The sequence below is a fragment of the Phoca vitulina genome, unplaced genomic scaffold, assembly GCF_004348235.1.
Source record: "Phoca vitulina isolate PV1807 unplaced genomic scaffold, GSC_HSeal_1.0 scaffold11, whole genome shotgun sequence".
In the NCBI taxonomy this organism is placed as follows: domain Eukaryota; kingdom Metazoa; phylum Chordata; class Mammalia; order Carnivora; family Phocidae; genus Phoca; species Phoca vitulina.
The window spans coordinates 46,889,543-46,911,380 of record NW_022589714.1 but is presented as its reverse complement, the minus strand read 5'-3'; the positions used below and the strand labels follow the sequence as shown (position 1 = coordinate 46,911,380).

At 42.8% G+C, this 21,838-nt stretch overlaps 1 protein-coding gene across 7 annotated transcripts in view; it reads right to left on the bottom strand.

Moving 5' to 3' along the window:
- Positions 1-1,695: 1,695 nt before the first annotated feature.
- The window catches only part of FKBP5 (FKBP prolyl isomerase 5), a 117,950-nt gene continuing 97,807 nt past the window's right edge, over positions 1,696-21,838 (bottom strand). For all 7 annotated transcript variants that reach the window (XM_032409956.1, XM_032409954.1, XM_032409953.1 and 4 more), the window contains 5 exons: positions 20,392-20,482; positions 17,934-18,017; positions 9,591-9,776; positions 7,508-7,747; positions 1,696-6,590 (listed from right to left, as the gene is read on the bottom strand). In XM_032409956.1, coding sequence (XP_032265847.1) covers positions 6,486-6,590; positions 7,508-7,747; positions 9,591-9,776; positions 17,934-18,017; positions 20,392-20,482 — 706 coding nt within the window. In that variant the 3' untranslated portion in view covers positions 1,696-6,485. The remainder of the gene's footprint in view (positions 6,591-7,507; positions 7,748-9,590; positions 9,777-17,933; positions 18,018-20,391; positions 20,483-21,838) is intronic.

Sequence of the window (21,838 nt, the reverse complement as noted above, 5' to 3'; positions counted from 1 at the left end):
TGAGGATCAAACTGAGCGGCAAATGTAATGTCTTTTTAAGGTCTTTTCTGAGCCTTTCCCTAGGCATGTGCTGTCACTTGCTAATTGCCCCCAATATGCACACTTGTTTCTGAACGTTCTAGTCTTTAATGACTACTTCTCAAAAGGGAAAAGGTGAAAAATGAAGAGGGTGGGCAAAAAGGTTGCTGACCCTTTAAATCTCCCTGGAAGTCACTTTAGCCGGAGTGGGAAAAGCTTCCAGAAATGGGGGTAGGTGAAACGATGCTGCCCACCTCTTTGCACCTCAGTGATCACCAAGCAGCAATCAGCAGAGCGTGAGCCCCAATATTCAGGGACAGAGTGCTTTTTGCTGTGGAAGCTGCTCCACAAAAACCTGCAGAGCTACCTGCTTGGCTGGCAGTGGTGGATGGGTAAACTGCTATGGCGCTAAGACTTGAAATGGAGTGAAATTGACTACAACTTACCATCCATGCCTTCCTTAGTTGCCTTTGATCTTCAACAGACCCCAGAGTTACAAAATAGTGTGGGGAGAGATTCCTGGTGCTTCCTACTCTGCCATCTTCCCAGAATCTTCCTCCATTTGATCTGTTCAAGCTGAACTCTTATCAGTGTGACTGGAGGTAGATTTAAAATCAGCGTAGCCTGAATACCACAGACCTATTTTGCACTTATGCCCCCCCACCCCCCGGCTCTACTCAAGTTGCTGCTGGTTCACCACCTCAAGGAATTCTACACCAAAATCAGGTTGTAGGAATTGCTAGGAAACCATGTGGTTTTGGCCTCCACATTATCAAGACAAGTAACAGGAATGAAGGGCCACTGAGATCGAGGCGTGGGGCTGCTTTATGAGAAAAGACAGGAAACCAATTTATTGAGCATCTACTGTGTACTAGATTGGCGATGGTGTACTAGGTGCTGAGATGGTGAGGAGTCAAGGAATAAGTGAGTTCCTGGATCCTTCAGTGGTGGTCACATGAATATTGTGTGTCCAGGCTGATGTCACTTTTAGGAAGACTTTGGTGTCTGTAGAGGGTGAGAGTATACATGTAGGCTAAAATTTTTAGACTGACGGGATCAGCAATTCTCAGTGTGAAAAGGTAGCTGTGAGCAGACATCAGATAAGTTAGTAGAGCAACTAGAATTGGACATGGCATCCCCAAATACCAATCATTGGCTCCTTGTTCTTCCCACCTTACCTCCTTGGTCAGATATTTTTGAAGAGATAGTTTTAAAGCCAAGTCACAACGTGTACAGCAAGGAGTTATCTTATAAAAACACATGATCCAAAGCAGACCCAGGCCAGAAATATTTACTACCTAAAGAAAGGCTTAGACAGTGTATTTGTAATGCGTCAATGAAGCCCAGTTTGAAATACATTCCTTCCTTGCATAGTTTTGGGTAGGGACCACATGATCTTGTAAGAGAATTGGAAGGTGGAAACAGTGCAGCATATTCTTTTTATATTTGGAAGATCCGTGGGGGGAGGGGGTTTAAGTTCCTGGCAGAGCAAAGCACTAGGTGACTAGTAGTCAGCACCAGTATTAGCTTGTGGCTGCAGGACAGCTCTTCCTATGCACTATTCTTAGCAGCTGATACCTCCCTACCCTTGTCCATGCCTGGCCATCATTGAAGATTTTACTATTTGGCCTTGATTATGTTAAAAAGGTGTGGTCCCACCAAGCATGAATATTTAAGTGTCTGCTCATAATGAGCAGAGTGGAAAGGAAAACCTTTTGCCTTTTCTTGCTCCAACCGGACTCCAAGGTGGTGGGTTGTGAGGTTCTAATACCTCGAGAAGAGAATCTGAAAAAGAAGAACCCGAACACCGAAATTCCTTCTCTCAACCCAGAGCATTTTTTTTTTTTTTAATGGTTTACAGAGTTCTATTCCAGGTAACGTACGACAGTGGGGCATCAGACGGAGGATGTTCCACGGCAGCTACATAGTTATTCTCTTGCAAGGGCCAGACCTTAGTTCACAGAGTTTACAGAGTGAGGGGACATGCTGAAGGGCATTATAGTGAGACCAGAGGGTTCATACGCACCTCAGAGGGCTTACGTGGACCTGACAGCTAACTCTTAATTAGATCTTGTGGCACCACTTGTGTATTAGGAAGGAAAAGACGATCTCTAACAGATTCGTGGGAGGCCAAAACAAGCCTCCCCCCATCCTGGCCTTGGTGGGCATTTCTAAGGGATGTTATTAACTTCCAAGGGACCCGGAACACACAGCCCCAAGAGAGGTTTCTGAGCAAACATGAACAAGAGGGAGGGCGAAAGACGAAGTCAGTATTGTCAGCACTCCTATACCAGATCATTGAAAATACTTGTAAAATACCATTTTAGTAACTGTAGAATACGCCACGGATTGTAATGCTTCATTATACTTATCCAATCCTCTTTTATGTACATTTGCTTCCTATTAACATCTTATGACTAAATCTTTGCATACATCTTAAATTACTTCCTTAGAATAAATTACCAGCAGAATTTCTGGAGCTGGGTAAAGGGCATTTTACCCATACACTTAATTTTTTTTTTAAATCTTGAATAATTTTAGATTTATAGAAGAGCTGCAAAGATAGTACAGAAAGTTCTTGTATACCCTTCGACCAGCTTCGCCAGAGCATTCTTTAAAAATCAAAACATGCCTATCCTTTACATACTAGCGCATTTCCCGTATTTTTACTCCAAAGTAGAATTACGAGGCCTATGGCTCTGCTGCCATTTTGGGTTTACCAAATGTGTGGGATTTTAAAGAACAACCGACAGCCCATTCTGGTGGTCAAGAGATCCTGCTGCAGACTAGAAAAAGACCTACTTTAGAATGGGGTGAGGGCATCTGTTGACCTGGATGACTGTGGGTGGCCACATCACCATTCTGGGTCCTCCCCCATTTGGTTCTTCCAGGAATTCCTGCATTGGGGACTATGCTCTGGTTGTCCCATCTATAGGTAGCGGCTAGTCCCAACAGGATGCTGACAAAGATCCTCCTGGAAGTTACCTTCCACGATGTCCCTTTTCGTCAGTGTATTACCAAGGTCACACATGTACATGATGTGCAATTACAGATTGAGATTGAGATAAATTACACAAATAGCAGTGATGAAATTATTGAGCCTTCTTGGTATACTGTCCCTACCTCCCCTCCAAATGTCAGCCACGTAGGAGAAAAATAAAAGGAAGCACTGAGTAAGGGTCCCTGAAAACTTTCTCAAGCCATGAGAGAATGTCCTTTTACGTACACTTTTGTCAGTCATTGCTATTCAAATACGTAAGCAGCCAGTTGATGGAAATAATATACAGCTAGGTCAGGGGATTTGGAGTTTTGGGATTTTGACTAATCAAATTCAATGTATTTTGTCATGAATGTTGGTGAGTATCCCAGGGTTGCCAGTTTCAGAGAATATATCCTACGGCACTATGCAAAAAGGCTGAATAAGTATGGACAGAGCTCTTCACTGATACTCCTCATGCTCTGGAGTGGACGCAGGCTGCATTGAATTACCCAGGTCACAAATTTACAGCTGGGAAACTTTCTCCGGCTACCCTTAATATCCCTAGTATGATCGTTATTTGCTTAGAAAAAAACATGCAAATAAACGGCACTATTTCATTACCAGATAACTTAGCCGCAAAGGGGTAGGCGTAGAATCCAAACCTGGAGATGAAGCAAGACATTTAGAGGGAATAAAAGGTCAAAGTGTCTGGAGCCCGCACTGGCCTGTGTGCAGATGCCAGTAGTAAGTCCTACTAGAGGCTTGTCACCAGCCCAGATCCGTGTCACCTTTCTTTTCCAGTATATGTGGCCTGTCCTTAGGCCTTCAAGGTGTGTAATCATGAGAATCTGATGAAATGTGCTACTTAAGAACGAGGAAAGGCATGCTGAACCCAGGATGTCACCTGCCATGTGCTTATGTTTTACGTATTTACCAGAGGGCACAATTAAATCTCTTCATTTCCCAAACGGAACCTACCTTACAGTGAAAATGGTGGAATACTCACTGGCTGATGAGAAAACAAATCCCTCTTGTTTTTCTGATGATTTGGTTCATCTGAACAAAGATGCATCATTCCTTTACCCCAATGCTGATTTCAAGCTGTGCCTCAGAGTGAGGAGGACAATACTGTCTCCAGCCAATTTTCTGAGGTCGCGTTTCTTCAGCTTGGCCCCCACCCTAGTTTTCCAACCAAAACAACTTTTTCCTGAGGACTATTTAAGCAAAACCCAAGAATAATGGGAAATCACGTTTGGTTGTTTAATTTATTTAAGGAACACAAAAAAGTGCATCTGAATGACTTTTTCTTTTTTTTAAACCAAGTTTTTAATTAATTCATCATATGCTGCCTCAGCACTCCAAATGCAGTCTGAAAGGTGGTTCAAAGACATCTGCTGGTTTCTAGACAAATTAAGATTACTGAATTTGATACAAGAATATATGAAGTTTCTTCTCCTCAAGTGGTGATGGGCACCTTACCATGGTTTGCTCAGAACCGAACCACCCGCACACCCCAGCCCTCCCCTCCACGCACTCTTGTGTGCTCTCTCCCCCCGCCCCAAGGGTAACCCATAACACACACCTGGGAGACAACTGGCTGGGATAATCTAAGTTTTGGAATTTTTTTTTTTTTGTTACCTGCAAAAAGCTATCTGGCCTTTTTAGGATCAAATCTCAGTATTGGCCTCATTGGAGTCATGCTCTAGTCAACAGAGCTACAAATACTAAAGAGTCAAGCAAACAAAGCAAAATCAACTTCTGCTTTTCTGTTTCCTAGGTGAGATTGGGGCTTTTTAAAGAAATCTCACGAAAAAAGACAAAAATGAGAAATTAATTAAAAGGATTCTAGTTGTCAAAGGAGAAACAATTTAATTCCATTTGTTTCACGGAGAAGAACACTGGTATAAATGGAAAGGATTTTATTTTTAGGTTTTGATGTGGGTCCTAACCTAACAATGGAAATGTTTTGCTAAAACCACCGTAAAAGTAAAAAACTAGTAATTGCCAGTGTTCTTTAGGATTTTACAAAGTGAGATGTTCCAGGTTGGAGCTACTGTTTCCTTCGGTGGCAAACACGTGCCCACAAGTGCTTCTCACGCCGCGGGGAGAGAAAGCCACGCTCAGTCTTGCTTACCCGTAAGGACCAAGATTCCACTACGTGTACGTATTTTAAGACTTGCCCTGATTCAGTGCCCCGGGACTGGAGCTTTTAGGTGAGATGCGCCTGCACAGGAAGCGGTTTTCAATTCTTTTTCACAACTCACACCAGAACGAAGAAGCCATCGGCAGGAGAAGAAAACTACTGCATGCCAAACCTGGGAGGAAAACCCTTCATGTACAAGAACAACACCTTATTTTTTCAACCCTACAGATACTGTTTTTAAAAATCAAGCTACTTAGTAGTAAAAAGTCAAATTTTTTTTTGCATGATAGAGGAGTGTAAATAAAGTTTCATAAACCAGTATACATGTTTATGAGCCATTAATTTTTAAAAGGCAAAAAAAAAAAACCGCTGTGTGAATCCTAAATGGATATGTAAATGAATCTACTCCAGGTCAGAGATATTATAAGAACCAGTCTTAAATTCTTAATAGCAAGGGTTAGGATGGAAATAAGAAACGGAACAGAAGGAATACTAGTAGGCAGTACTGTACTCAACATTACTTCCTACAAGGGACAGAGGAGGGGGAAAAGCACAATTCTGATCGCTCTTTTCACATTTCAGCATCTCAGAACTTCATCGAAAGCAGGGGAAGGCTAATCTAGGAACTCCCTGTGCTCGTTATCATTGTTGAAGAATGTTTTGGGAAGGACAGACTCCCTCCTCCAGGGCCAGGCTGGGTGCAGGAGAGACCTGTTCTCCCAAGCAGGCTGGCTTAGGGAGGGGGCAGTTTGGCTAAGTCAGCAAGCAAGTGACCTCTGAGGTTCTGGCTTTCGAGTCTGGGCTGCTGAGGGCCTGAGGGGGTTCGAGACCCCTCTCCCCATGGGTTCTGTTGGGTAAAAATGCTAGCACTTCAGTCATTTAAAACACAAAACCTCCTCCTCCTCTCCCCCACCCAACTGTAGGAAAGGAGAAAGTCATTAAGCATTTATTTTTAGGTTTCTGCGGTACTATTGAAGTTCAATCGGATGTAAAACCTAACAGACAGCCCCAAATTATCAGGCTTATCTCAAGGGACCCTGAATTAGATACTGAAAGTTGACAGAAACTGAAACGAGCTGGACTTAGCTGTTGGCTCAGTCTTGCCACGCCAACAGTCATTTCCGTTTTGTCCCACCTGGAGTGGTCCCACGCCACCCCCTCAAGGAGAGCGCTGGGCAGCAGCAGGGTGGCTGTTTTCTGGGAAGCAACTGGTTTTGCCATTTGCTTCCAGACTCACAAAGACTCTAGCAAACTTGACATTAAACACTGGTTAGTCCTGAGTTGGGTGAAAGCCCGTGAAGGAGGGGCTGAGTTCATCAGGGCTCTTCCCTCCTTTGCGTGGGGTCATACGTGGCCTCCAGCTTTTTCTTCCATCGCTTGACCTTCTGTTTCTTTTTCATTGGTGACCCCTTCTAAAGTCTTCTTGCCCATGGCTTTACTGGCCTCTTCCTGAGGAAGAAATAAGAAATCAAGAGGGTTAGAGGAAAAAAGAACTGAAACATTCACACAGTGCCTGGCTCCTCCCAAGTGTCGGCTGGGTCTTCGGCAGGAGGGCATTACGAGGACTTCCCCGGGCCGGCCTGGCTGGCTAAGTCAGGGCAGTGCCGCCAACAGCGAAGAGTGGGTAGCTTTCACTTTTTGTCGGTGCGCAGGACTAGCTTGCCACGGGGGGGCCGGGACAAGAGCGCTGGGGAGTGGAGGATGAACTCAGGACCAGGAGACAACTTTGCTGGAAGGGAGAGGCTGACGAAGTAAAGGGCATGGTGCGGGGGCATTCCCATCGCCGCCCATTTCCCAGGAACATGGCAGGTCTCAACAAAGAAGTATTATCTGAAAAAATACTTGATGTGTTTGATTTTTAAAAACCAGCCAACTGGGGCGCCTGGGTGGCTCAGTTGGTTAAGCGACTGCCTTCGGCTCAGGTCATGATCCTGGAGTCCCTGGATCGAGTCCCGCATCGGGCTCCCTGCTCGGCGGGGAGTCTGCTTCTCCCTCTGACCCTCCCCCCCTCATGTGCTTGCTCTCTCTCTCATTGTCTCTCTCTCAAATAAATAAATAAAAAAAAAAAATCTTTAAAAAAACCAAACCAGCCAACTTGAGTATGTCTGTAGGGAACTTACTTTTCTCCTCTCTTCCATGGACATAACCCTAACCCTCACAACTCTGTACATCTGGTGAGTAGAACAGCCTATTCTACTTCTGGATCCAAACCAGCCTGAGATTGGATCAGAAATCATTCTGCCCATTCTTATTCCTCTCGGGTTGTCTACCTGCCCTGTGCCTTATGCTTAACCTTCTTGACACAAAAATCAAAGGGGCAAGGTCAGTTTTTGATGTACCTAAAGGCAAGGTGGCTCTGTACATACCTTTGCATCCTGCTCTGCAAACTTCTTGAACATGTTGGCGTATATCCTGCGATCCCGCTCGTTGTGCTCCTTAGCCTTTTTCTGGCACATGGAGATCTGCAGTCGTGCAGCCTTATTCTGGGGATTAACTTCCAGCACTTTCTCGAAGTCGCCCTTGGCCGACTCAAACTCGTTCATGAGCAGCTGGGCTTCCCCCCTCCTGTACAAGCCCTTCTCATTGGCACTGTCTAGTCCAAGGGCCTAGGGACAGATGGTCTACATTTTAGAAAGCATGAATACAACTTGTGGACATTTCAAAGAAATTCAGTATTTAAATAACTTACCAAAGCTTTCTGGCCAAGGTGACTGCAGAAAGTGTATTGAAGAGATGAGGCTCAAGGTAACTAAATACTATTGATCAAAATACAACTAACTAAACCCAAGTGAACTTCAGTATTTAATGCAATTTCTATAAAGATCCCAAGGGGTCTTAGGAGGGGCCTCTTGAGAAGTTCATTTTAAAAATTCAATGGAAGAAGTAAATGGCCAGAATGGCTGAGAAAATTTTGGGAAAAAAAATGAAAGGGGACTTGACCTACCACAGGAAAAAAAAACACTATGAAACCACTGAAGTTAAGAGTTTGATTGCTAGTGTGTGGGCAAACGGTTCAGTGGAACAAAGCATTCAGAAACAGATTCATGTGCATGTATATTAAAAAGATTTAACAGGAACAAAGGTGGGAAAGTAAATCAGTAGGGAAAGGATTAACTCTGCAATAAATGGGGGCCGAGACTGGCTATGAACATGGAAAATAAGAATTAAATTTTTACCTCATATCAAAACACAAAAGATTCTAGGCCAAGTATACTTACATGCAACCTCCCCCATCAAAATATAACGGGGTTATTTTTAATTAGTTTTTTAAAAAGCACACCTAGTTAGAGTAGGTTTTGCAAGTACTGAACAGAATTATTTTTCAGATTCGTAAATATTAAAACTTTCCTTACAAGTGAGGAGAACAAGGTTCCTATTGCCAAAGGGTTAACAGTAATTATGTACAGACTGCCTCAATTAATACAGATCAGATAAATAATCTAGTTGAAGGATGTGAACAGGCAATTCACAGAAGAAATACAAATGGCTAATAATGAAAGGATGTATGATTTCATTGGTAACCAAGAAATAAAAATGAAAAGAATTTTTTGTTGCCAATAATAATGAGAAAAAAACATGGATAATATTCAATAATCGTATTTTTTGACTCTGTATTTCCATACCTAGAAATTTAGCCGGTGGAAACAATCCCAAAAGTATACAGAAATGGCCTGTATCTATCCTCTATGTAAGCAGTTGCAAGTCTATCATACTTAAGTCCTGAAAGGCTTAAGTCTGTTCTTACTACATTGAACCTGAGGAGTTATTATGTCCAATTCGATACCAAATACCATAGTACCATAGATTTAAGGAAGGTCATGGATGGTAAGAATTTTAACTTTTTTTTTTTTTTTTTAAAGTAGGCTTCACACCCAGTGTGGAGCCCAATGCGGGGCTTGAACTCATGACCCTGAGATCAAGACCTGAGCTGAGATCAGGAGTTGGACACTTAACTCACTGAGCCACCCAGGCGCCCCAATTTTAACAAAACTTATTCATAACGTATTTATAGTCTATGCATCAGAAAACCCTCACTGGGGGATGCCTGGGTGGCTCAGTCAGTGAAGCATCTGATTGTTGATTTTGGCTCAGGTCATGATCTCAGGGTTGTGGGATCGAGCCCCGTGTCAGGCTCCCCGCTCAGTGGCGACTCTGCTGGAGATTCTCCCTCTGCCCCTCCCCTCCCCCACTCTCTTGTGTGCGTGTGCACTCTCTCCCTCTAAAAGAAATAAATCTTAAAAAAAAAAATCTCACTGTAATCACAATCTTTCTGAATTTCCCAATTCATAATGAGAAACAAATAATCCCAAGTAAACAAATGAATATAACAAAGCAAAATGAAAAGCCCTCCACCCCTTGGCTAAGAAGAAGTAAAAGACGACCAAGTATGAAGATGGAGAAAAAGACCTGGAACATCTAAAGTCCAGTCCACACGCACACACTCTTTACCTTATCACAGCATTCCACAGCTTTGGTGTATTCTCTAAGCTTCAGGTAGCACATGGCCAGGTTCAGGAAGGCAGCAAGCAAAAACGACTCAGAAGCTTTAGACTCCTTTTCTGATAAGCCATATTCCATCTCTAACCAGGATACGATCTTCCCATATTGAATCACTGCCTGCATGTACTTGCCTCCCTGGGAGAAAAAAAGCTAGTCATTATTTCTTGTACAGGCTCTGGAGGTGAGTACAAAAAAAACGTAAGCTCAGGCCTCCCTGAGGAAATCAAATCCTCCAAATGAAACAATCCCCTCATACTAACCATGATATTTGATCATTTCTTTTTGCTCTTAGGAGGTGGCCATCCAGGCCCCCTTTTCCGTTCTCTCTGCAGGGCCAGTGGCCTCTATAATGCTGTTCTCCAGCATGCACCACCACCTCCTCCTTTTCAGAGGGGACAGTTCTGGCAGGAGGGCATCAAGGCTTTGGGTTACAATCTTTGGTGCTAGGATTTATCAGACTTTCAAAAGGTTGGTGAGTAGTTTTAGACTCTATTGCTAGTTTACTTGAAGGGGAAGTTACTTTTCCCTTTTCTCCTGACGATCAGCACTCCACAGTAGAGACTACATGCTGGCAAGTGCCAGCTGCAAACACAGCAAATCTTAGTTATCTAAACCAGGAGTTGCCAAACTTCTGTAAAAGGGCAGATAATAAATATTTTAGGCTTTGCAGGCCAAACAATCTCTGTTGCAACTCGGTCAATAGTAGTGCAAAAGCAGCTACAGACAATATATAAATATGCTTGATCCCTGAAAAACACAGGGTTTGGGGGTGTGACTCCCCGTGCAGTTGAAGAGCTGCATATAACTTATTTTTAAATGATTTACTTATTTATTCATTTTTTTCATCATAACAAGTACACTCTTTCATCCCCATCACCTGTTTCCCCCATCCTCTCCCCTCCCTCCCCTCTAGTAACCGTCAGTCTGTTCTCTATAGTTAAGTCTGTTTCTTGGTTTTTCTCCCCCACCCCCGTTCCTCATTTGTTTTGTTTCTTAAATTCCACATGAGTGAAATCATATGGTATTTGTCTTTCTCTGACAGACTTATTTCACTTAGCATTACACTCCCTAGCTCCATCCATGTTGTTGCAAATGGCAAGATTTCATTCTTTCTATGGCTGAATAACATTCTATTATATATTTATACCATATCTTCTTTATCCATCATGTATTGATGGACACTTGGGCTGCTTCCATATCTTGGCTATTGTAAATAATGATGCAATTAACATAGGGGTGCATGTATCCCTTCGAATTAGTGTTTTTGTATTTTTTGGGTAAATACCCACTAGCATGATTATTGGATCCTAGGGCAGTTCTACTTTTAACTTTTTGAGGAACCTCTATACTGGTTTTCACAGTAACTGCATGAGTTTGCATTCCCACCAACAGAGCAAGAGGGTCCCTTTTTCTCTGCATCCTCGCCAACATCTGTTGCTTCTTGTGTTGTTGATTTTAGCCATTCTGACAGGTGTGAGGTGATATCTGATTGTGGTTTTGATTTGCATTTCCCTGATGATGAGTGTGTGTATAGCTTCTGACCCCCCCAAAACTTAACTACTAATAGTCTACTGTTGACTGGAAGTCTTATTGATAACAGACAACTGATGAACACATTTTACCTGTTATTTGTATTCTATACGGTATTCTTATAATAAAGTGAGCTTGAAACAAGAAAATGTTATTCAGAAAACCATAAGAGAGAATACATTTACGATATTGTACAGCATTTATTGAAAAAAAAGTCTGTATGTAATTGGACCGATACAGTTCAAGCCCGTGTTGTTCAAGGGTTGCTTGTAAATGTGTGTGGCTGTGTCCTGGTAGAATCTTACTTACTAAAACAGGGTGTAGTTTGCTGACCTCTGATCTACAATGTTTCCATACATAGTTGAATAGCATACAACATAAATAACTATAAAACATAAATCACATAGATGTCAGCCAGCTACTTACATGAGAAAAATCTTTTTATCATATTTTTGCTCTAACCTGATTAGAATTTTAACAATTATGACTAACAACTGTGTAGTTAATTCATGTGAATTAACTATATATATGCTCTACACAAGAAATTATGGGGACAAGACAATGTGTTTATTGCCATTTTAAGATGAAAGAAGTGACAGCTGGTAAATACACAAATAAAATGGGAGTCCAGGTGAGGAATCTCCTCTGAAGGATTTGACTGTAAGACTGAAAACAGATGACACATCCTACTAGATGGTAGAATTGTAGCCAGATCCCTGAAGATACTAGATCCAATGTCTGACCCAGGAACAGTGTTAAGATCACATCACTAGGGGGCACCTGGGTGGCTCAGTTGGTCAAGCAACTGCCTTCGGCTCAGGTCATGATCCTGGAGTCCCAGGATCAAGTCCCACGTCGGGCTCCCTGCTCAGCAGGGAGTCTGCTTCTCCCTCTGACCCTATCCCCTCTCATGTGCTCTCTCTCTCTCATTCTCTCTCTCAAATAAATAATTTTTTTTTAAAGATTTTATTTATTTATTTGACAGAGAGAGAGACAGCGAGAGAGTGAACACAAGCAGGGGGAGTGGGAGAGGGAGAAGCAGGCTTCCCGCGGAGCAGGGAGCCTGATGTGGGGCTCGATCCCAGGACCCCGGGATCATGACCTGAGCCAAAGGCAGACGCTTAACAACTGAGCCACCCAGGCGCCCCAAATAAAATCTTAAAAAAAAAAAAAAAAAGATCACATCACTTGGATTTAACACAGTCAAAGCAGTGTATACACCTCAATGTAGAGGTGTTTCCCCACATGCACTCCAAAGGTCACCCAATGACTAAGAAGAGAGAAACCCAGAGCAGATCTACGAGAATGTTCCTGTTACAAAAGACCTCAAGTGGCTGGTGCAAGAAAGGAGCTCCACTTGTAGAAAGAAGCCCTGCTGCTGGTTTTTGGTGATGAGGATGGGGCAGACCCGTTCCAAGTGGAAGGCCTAAGTCTGAATGAAAGGAAAGCTACATCCCCCCACTGAACATCCCGCGTCACAAGTGACTTGTTTAGGGAAGAGAAGACTTATAGAACTCACAGGTTCTGCGATAGAAGGGCAGTGCAGAAATTTCTGAAGTGTTTTGAAGGAAAGCATACTAAAATCAAAGTCTATTATCCTGTCTCAGAAATTTGTGATACAGTTACTTATAAGAATATGAAATCCAAGCCCTTTTATAACAAATGCTGAAAGTTTTGAGGAAATTATATTATGCGTGCTATGGACTGAACTGTGTGTCCCCTGTGCCCCCAATTCATATGGTGAAGGCCTGTCTCCAATGTGATGGTATTTGGAAATGGGGCCTTTGGGAAATAATCAGGTTTAGATGGGGTCCTGAGGGTGGGGCCCTCATGATGGACTTAATCGATTCCCTTGTAAGCGACCAGAGAACTTCCTCTCTCTCTCCCCTGCCGCAAGAACCTAGGACAGTTCAAGGACACAGCAAGAACGCAGCCATCTGGAACCCAAGGAGAGCACTCTCACAAGACACCAACCCTGCTGGCACCTTGATCTTAGACTTCCGGTCTCCAGAACTGCGAGAAATAAACTCCTGTTGTTTACATCACCCAGTCCTGGAGATGTTATTATGGCAGCCCAAGGTAATGGAGACAACAGAGCCTGAGGCCCACTACTCCTTTTTGGGGCACTACAAAAAAGAAAGTCCTCAGGAGTTTCAGGGTTTGTCATTTCTTTCTTGCCCTGTCTTTTCTCTTGCTGGATGGTGAGCAATTTGAGAATAGGAATCATGTCTTATCCCTTTGGAATATCCAAAGATACATAGCACTTAGTGAAGGTTTGCTGAAGAAATATTAAAGTCAAAGATACAACTATGGAATCAAAACTTTATCATTGGGAGCAGAAATGGAGAAGCGGGTAGAAACGAAAGGTATCATTTTATTTAGATTAGGTAAGGACGACAGGTATTTTCTCTGTTCTGCCTAGTTGCTTCTTCCTCCTCCTCCTCAAATGTACCTGTTCCTTTTCTGTATATCTCCTAATGTATTGTTATAGGGAAAGAAAAAAGCCAGGGAGGACAATGACCCAGATCTTATAATAATGGTAGGTTCTGGGGTGCCTGGGTGGCTCAGTTGGTTAAGCATCTGCCTTTGGCTCAGGTTGTGATCCCGGGGTCCTGGGATCAAGCCCCGTGTTGGGCTCCCTGCTCAGCGGGGGAGCCTGCTTCTCCCTCTGCCCGTCCCCTCGCTTGTGCTCTCTCCTGTTCTTTCTCTCAAATGAATAAAATAAAATAATAATAATAATGGTAGCTTCTAAATAATCAGAATGGTGGAGGGCTATGGTTTCAAAAAACAAGCAAACGAAACAAACCAAAAAACCAAAACAAACAAAAAACAACAGACTTCGTAATAGTTCCTTTACATTTATGCAGCATTTTAATTTCTTGAAAACTCTTTCATCTGTATCATAATTTTATTTAGAGCTCAACTTCCAATGAACAGAAATCTTGTTTTGTGGTATTTCTGCTTCTAATGTACTAAAACAAGAGTTCTCAGCTGGGCGTGATTCTGTTCCCTGGGCGCATCTGGCAATGCTTCGAGACGTTTTCTTTCGTTGTCACAACTGCAAGGAGTGTACGTGCTGCTGGCATCTAGTAGGCACAGGCCAGGGCTGCCGCTACGCATCCTATAATGCGCAGGATAGCCTCTCTCCAAAAGAGAACGATACAGCCCCCGATGTCAATAGTGCCAAGGCTGAGAAATCCTGTACTGAATGAAGGGAGGGAGGAGAAAGAAGGCAGGGTGGACACTTCCCTTAGGAGTTTTTTTTAAAACCTAAAATCCTAGAGTTATGGATGACTTGTTTCTAAATTATAGCATTGGTTTCTTGGTTCAGCAAAGTCAAAACACGGCAAAGCCTGGTTTGTCTGAAAGGGGTTCGGTGGTTGAACGATGATCCTTAACTAGCTTGCTCGAGAAATGCTTTTTTCTCAAGGAGCACAAGGGGGCGCGAGAGCCCCGTATCACTGCAGCATCCTCAGCCTTCTCACCACTCTGTCTCCAAGTCAGAAAAGAGAAACACTAACCAAGCACCATAGTTAATGCCCCTGTCCTGCAGAATACTATCAGCTCTGAGGGCAAAAATCAGGTCTGTTTAATTGGCTTGCACAATGCCTGGCATCATGGTATGTTGTTCTCTGTTAATTATTTTCAGAGCCAAATGGAGAGAGTCTTCTGCCTTTCTTCTCTTTAGTGTTTAGAGGTTGATATGAGGAGTTTACAAACTAAACAGCAAAATGATTCCCATTTTAAAACTGAGTACTATTCAACCCTTTACCAAGCGGAGAATTTACCCACTTATGTGTAAACCAAACCTGCAGGTCGATGAAAATGGAGCTGTAATGTACCAGATGGCATGAAGTGTAGATTTTTGCTTCACCCCATCTCTGCTCTCACCCACACATCTGGACTCTGTGCATGTGCTCCATGTGCCAAGTCAAACACTCTAGAAAGACGAGGCCCGGGAGGGCAGAGTGGCAGATTGAAACCTGCCCTGAAATTTTAAAAGGGGATGTGTACAGGAAACTATCTGCCGACCATTTTGAAGTCTTACATCTAAAACTAGGATCACTGCTGGGATCTTTTACCTATAATTATGAAGGTGCCTCCAGGGAAGTCTCTAGTAGTACAAAATGTTCGGAGACATTCTGGGAGAAAAGTCTTAGGTCAGTGGTTTTGAACCTTCCATTAATTTTCCCCCAACAGACTAATGTTTTGACAGATTTTGTCTATCAAATTGCATGTTAAAAATAATATGTTCCATATGTGTGACTGCCGATCCAGATTTTATCCAAAGATCAGTAATTTTAAGAGGGTTCATAATATTATGAAATACAGAAATCACTACTGCAATTGTGATGCTTAGAAGCGACAAAGTTAAGTAACTGTATTGGACACGGAAGCACGGCTTTCTGCTACTGATCACTAATTCTGGCCATCTCTCTCTATAGGTGTTTAGGACACAGCTATATGACACGTGGCTCTGCCATATTACTTCATTACCAATAATGTCCCCTAAAGTTCTGAGTCATCAGCAACCAATTAGAGCTTCTGAAGAGCTGAGCTGAGTTGATACAATTCTAGTCAAATGCCAAAAACCCCAACTACCCCCCATCCCCAAACTATTAATATTCTATTTAGAAGTTTGGGAAATAAAAAAAATATAGTAAGGACTTTTACAGACTCCAGGTACATAGGAAACACCATTTAGGACCTATGGTCCTAAGGGATTTTACAAAAAATATTTTATTCTAGCATATTGTGTATTTGAGTCTACAAATAACTCCTGTGGAATCTTACTTGAATAGCTTAGAAGTATCCAATATATTTCAATTAGAATTAAAAAAAAAATCAAACTTGCTCTCAAGAGTTTTAAAACTCACAGAACTTTAGGGCTGGAAAGAAACTTGGGTATCATCTAATCTAACTCCTTTTTTTTTTTTTTTTTTTTAAAAATTTTTTTTTTTTTTTTGAGAGAGAGAGAGAGAGTACAAGCAGGGCGAGCAGCAGAGGGAGAAGCAGGCTCCCTGCTGAGCAAGGAGCCCAATGCAGGACTTGATCCCAGGACCCTGGGATCATGACCTGAGCCGAAGGCAGACACTTAACCGACCGAGCCACCCAGGCGTCCCATCATCACTTTTTTGTTTTAAGATTTTATTTATTTGAGAGAGAGAGAGAAAGTAAGCAGGGAGAGGAGTAGAGAGGGATAAGCAGACTCCCCGATGAGCATGGAGCCTGACACAGAGTTCGAGCCCATGACCCTGAGATCACGACCTGAGCTGATACCAAGAGTCAGACGCCCAATCGACTGAGCCATCCAGGTGCCCCTAACTCCATCACCTTTCACACACAAAGGTAACCTCTTTGGACGTTAAATAGCTTTAAACCATTTGGAGCCATAAAGCCTGGTTTTCCCAATTTGGAGCTCATTCCACCATTCCCCAAAGCTTTCTGGTGATCCATACATATTACTTTAGTATATATGATAGTTATAAATAAATATAAATAATTATGTATTATCTATACCAACAGATTTCAAATGTGTTTAGCTATAACCCGCAGCAAGAAATATGTTTTCAATTGTGATCCAGTATCCACTGACACACAACTGAACAGATTTTATGAAACAAAATTTATCTTTACTACATAATGCAATACACTTCCACTGAATTGGTATCATGACCCAATAATGAGTCCATTCTCACAGTCTGAAAAACCACCACCACACATGTTGCCCCCTGGCTGTGTGAATTCTGTTTTGATTATATAGTCTTACATAATTCTCTAGCTGTTTCATGGGGGCTAACACGGCTTCCCCTCCCCCCAGACAAGGTTGTCGGTGCAACAGCAAGTCTCCCAGCAGATGCTCCACAAAGACTTGCTGAAGGACATTTATGCATCACTGCTTTAGGCTGTTGAAAACATCATCCACATTTTGTTCATGGATGGCAGTGGCAAGAAGAAAAACAAGAAACCTTGACAAAACTCCATTCTTTCGCTCTCTTTCTCTCTAAACCCTTTCTGCTGGACACGGAGAAGGTACTGGGTTGGGGGTGGGGAAGCAATAGGCAGAACATTCTGATTAGAACTGAATAAAGTGCTGCTTTTATATCTGGGGCTTTAAGATCTAAGTGAGGAAGTAACACATCACTAGATGTAACAAAGAAAAGGCTTTAGAGAAGCAATCAATAACAAATATCATTCAGGAGTTTCTCAAGATTCCTCATAAAATCAAGTGTGGCAGGGATCATCTTGGTCACTAGAGGAAATGAATATTCTCCTCCTGTCGGTTTCTTCTGGAATCTGTGCAAGTTCTCTTTCCTTTTGTCATGTGCCTTAGTGGCTTGATTGAGACAGTGGAAAGGAAAATGATGTGAAACTTATCTCCACAAATTCTCACTTGCTAACAATTATCCTATTCATTCTTTGTTTCAGTCCACAAACACTTGTTGAGTGCCAACTACGTACCAAGCAAGATGCCTTAGGTCTTGGGTGATACAGTGGCGGGTGGGCAAGCCAGACCTGGCCTGCCTTTATGGAGAGTTACAATCTAGAGTAGAATGTGTAAAAGAGGCATCTGTATTCTTTTTGTCACATTAATCCGTTCTTTCTCACCATTTCTAATACTGAAAATGACAGACTTGTAAAAATTCAAACTTACTCTTACCCAAAAGGGTGCTGATATAATTCAGAGGAGGGAATATCAGCACAATTCACTGACAACTTGAATAAATTCTTTGAGATAGAAAAGACTGTACAAGGACTCACCTTGAAGTACACAGTCCCCTTCTCTTTAACAATGGCAGCCTGCTCCAATTTTTCTTTGGTGTCCATCTCCCAGGATTCCTTGGCCTGTTGTGTAAATTTGTAACAAGGGTTAGATGAACAGAGAAGGAAAAAGCATCAGCTAATGCATGTAAGAACACATAGCAGCTACTTCTAGGATACCCACGCCTCAAGACGCACTGGCTTTTAAAACTGTGCGCCAGTGCGCATTCACTGCTGGGCTAGAGCTCACCTTCCACGGTGACCAAGCTGCAGTCTGACCCGTGCCGCCCAGGGAGGAAGAGCAGGCAGAAACACAGTAAGGAACCTAAGCTGTTGTGTGCTGTTAAAGAGCGCATCTTTGGAGTTATGAGGTGAGGACACACAACAAAACCCCATGTCCCTCATCCCCCTCCCGCAAACTTCACCAGTAAACTGCCATTACAATTTCAGCAAGTTGTTTCTCTCAAGCCTCAGTGTTTCAAATTCTAAAACGGGAACACTACTGTAGTCAAGTCACAGCTGTATATTCACTCAGAATCTTCTAAATGCCGGGTCACGTCGGTCCCTTCTCTACTGAAACAACTAAAGCTTCCAAAACTCTGTCCACTTGCAGATGGATACCTGGGGGATTTCAAATAAAACATAACTGGGAGGGTAAAGCTGATGCAGAAATATTTCTAAGGATTTCATGACCATCTGCTGTTTTGTATCGTGTGTATTATTACTCTCCACCATTAGAGATAGGGATCCAGAGACAACTGCACTTTTGGGATGAATAGCTGGATTTAAAGGGCGCATCAAGCGTCAACAGAACAATCTGGGATCCTCAGGGAAAATGACAGGGGCTGCGTCAGTGCTACTTCCTACACAGGAATTACAGAACTTCAGGGGGTAACTGTAAAATTCTCCCTATTCAAAAAACAATTAGTGATGTATTCCTGCTGCCACCCGCCCCACCAAGTGAATAATGAGAGTTACCAGTCTTTCTGGCAACCCTATGTTGCTTTTAACGATTTAGCTCTATTATTTAAAAATCTAGTAACAAGGGCCCTCTGCATTTTTTATACAGAGTTCAGTCTTCATGGAGTATAAATATATTCTTAATACTACGAGGCAGACAATTCAAATGTTGCTTCCGACAACATCCCACTTTCACATGGTTTCAAATATAGAGAGCAGTGTTTCCTGGAACACGGTCTCAGCAAGAAGCGCGCGCCAGCTCCTCACAGCACACGACAGTGGGAATGTGCCGCAAGAAGCATCGTCCACTGAGCTGTGGATTACTTGATTAAAATGCAAATAGGAAAGCCAAAGGTCTAAATAACCATATGCTAAAGATGATTTTTCTCTCTCTTTAATAATAAAAACCATTGTGCTATGAAGGCAGCTTTGGAGGATCAGAGCTGAGCTGGCAGGCCTTCAGCAGAGGTAACCAGACAAAACGCGATGGTCATGACAAGAGCGTAATATGTTTGTTTGGGGGAGCATGGAGTGTGAGGCGTATGATCAGGAATGTCATTGTTGGGGGAGAAGCCCGAAGCAGTCCTCCCCTGACTTTCCTGGCCCAAAGTTACAGCCCCACAGGACAATGATTTCCTTACTAAATCTAATAAAATATAAACAGTCGCATTTCCAGTCTACAGCTTAATGTACAGAACATGGAGGTGGCGCTGCGGGAAAAAAAAAGGCATACAGAATGCAGTTCTTGAAGCTCTCCGGGGAGAGTGGGGCCTTGGTGATGCAGAGGTGATGTGGTGGCATGCCTAGAACAGACATCCGCTTTGTGTGTGTCTGGTGCAGCTGCTGCTCGGAGCCTCCAGAAGTAGGCCTGAGACAGAAACATGCTCCAGGAGGGACGCCGCTTCTGGAACCCAAGGCAACTGACAAGCTCTCTCTTTTTTAGGCTTGGACGGGTAGGAAAAGAAAAGGCCAGAGGTCAGCAGGTTTGTCTCTTATATCTCTTGTCACAGAGCCTGGTGGCCCAGGAAGCCTTGCATTTTGGATCATAACTTCCTCTCCATGACTCCAAGAAGGGTACGATCCATTCAGCATCGGAAAACTGCGCCCCACTCCCTCAAGGAGCTGCTTGGCAGAATGTGAACCTTTTTGTCTTCAACCCAGGAAAGAAAGTACAGAAAGAACAAGTCTAGGAACAAATAAGGGAACAAGTCTTGGATTCTACCCAAAAAAGTTAAAAAAAAAAAAAAAAAAAAGGCTGACACGTAGGAACAAAATAAGAACACTGAGCGCCTTAGTTGTATATCAGCTGTGCACTATCAGCTCTCCCATACTCGGGGAGCAGTGTCAAAGACAAGAGACAAACTTCGTCCTGAAAAGCACAACATACGAATAAATACCATCTATCCACACCACCTAATAATAATATAAGAGAGTCATTTACAGGAAGTGGATGGAGAAGAAATCTACCATGATTGCAGAGAAGTTGGTAATTTCTCACCTTTTCGAAGCTCTTAAGTGTCACTTCATATATAAGCTCAGCATTAGGTTCAATGCCAAATTTAGGCTTCCCTGCCTCTCCAAAACCATATCTGAAATGGAGAGTAAGAAAACAAAACTTTAAAAGCACTGATGTATTTCCAGGCACTTCCTTTGGCATTCTGAGGCATCACGTTAGCACAGAGCTCACGTCTGCACACTACACACATCAGGGACCCTGAAGACAAACCAGCTGCGGATCAGGAGCTATAGAGCCAAGTATCACTGCTGTGGCTTTTGAAGGAACGCGGCTAGATTTCGTTTCCTGTTCTCCTTCACCATCACATGTAATGTGAACACCTGTACTCCTTGGGAAAGCTTGCTTGATGTGATTTTAAATGTCACTGCCTTTTTCTCTGCTTGATGTAGTATCTAGTTCTTTCTATAAAATAGCCATTGTTTGGTTATCAGGACTTTTCCCCGAAGCCGTATCAGCAGGACAGAGACGACAGGCACTGTGACTGCTACAGCCCTGTTTATTAGCGGCTGTTTTAATACGCTTTTAACTTTAAAGTGCAGTCTCCTTCCAGTAGTACCGCTTCCAGTCAGATAAATGGGGGGGGGGGGGGGGGGGGAAGGCTCACACATCAGGAAGGAAATTCATCCTCCCAGTATTTCTGCAAGACATTAAAAAAGCACACCGGAACACACAAATGATAGAACAAATACATCATTGAAAAGAACAGCCCTAGCAAGCTCTAACACCTCATCCAAAGAAATGCTCTCAGAGCTCTGTGGCTCTCACACTGTAAACTCTACACCTGTTAGCCAAAACTTACTGAAGAAAAGGACTGAGGGTATATAAATTGTTTTTCTCTTTTTATTTTCTTTCAGATCACTGAAGGTCTTTAAACAAACCCAGAGCATTCAAGAAGCACACATCTCGTAGAATGGAAGTTCTGGTGGTGCTTTGTCTGTCTGGTCCAATGGTTTCCCAGCATTCATTTCACCCAGCATATTATGAAAGTGTTCACTGGAATATATTCTGTTCCCATCTGTTTCAAGGCCAAACTACTCTTGAATATATGGAATGGTATTGCAAGATAACTTAGTAAACCCAAACTTTCAGGCTATGGGTTGAAGGATGCCAAAAACAGGTAGATGCTATAATACCTCCCATTTTCTCTGGAGCAAAACAACTAGAAGGGGGAACACACCTATCCTGCTGCTTACACCACTTTCTTTACCCCATGCCTGAACTTTTTGGGAAGAAAAGGCTTACTCACCTCCACTATTACACAAGAAAATGAAAGCTGGAGTCAGAGAGAGGCACCGAGATACAAAGAGAGTCGGTAGGAATGGGGTGTGGTAGTTTTAATAGCAGGGCAAAGGGTATCTTCAGCAAAGAAATCAAAGAGGACATAATTACCAGTGGCTGATTTTAGGCAGTCATGACTAGTTTTCTACTT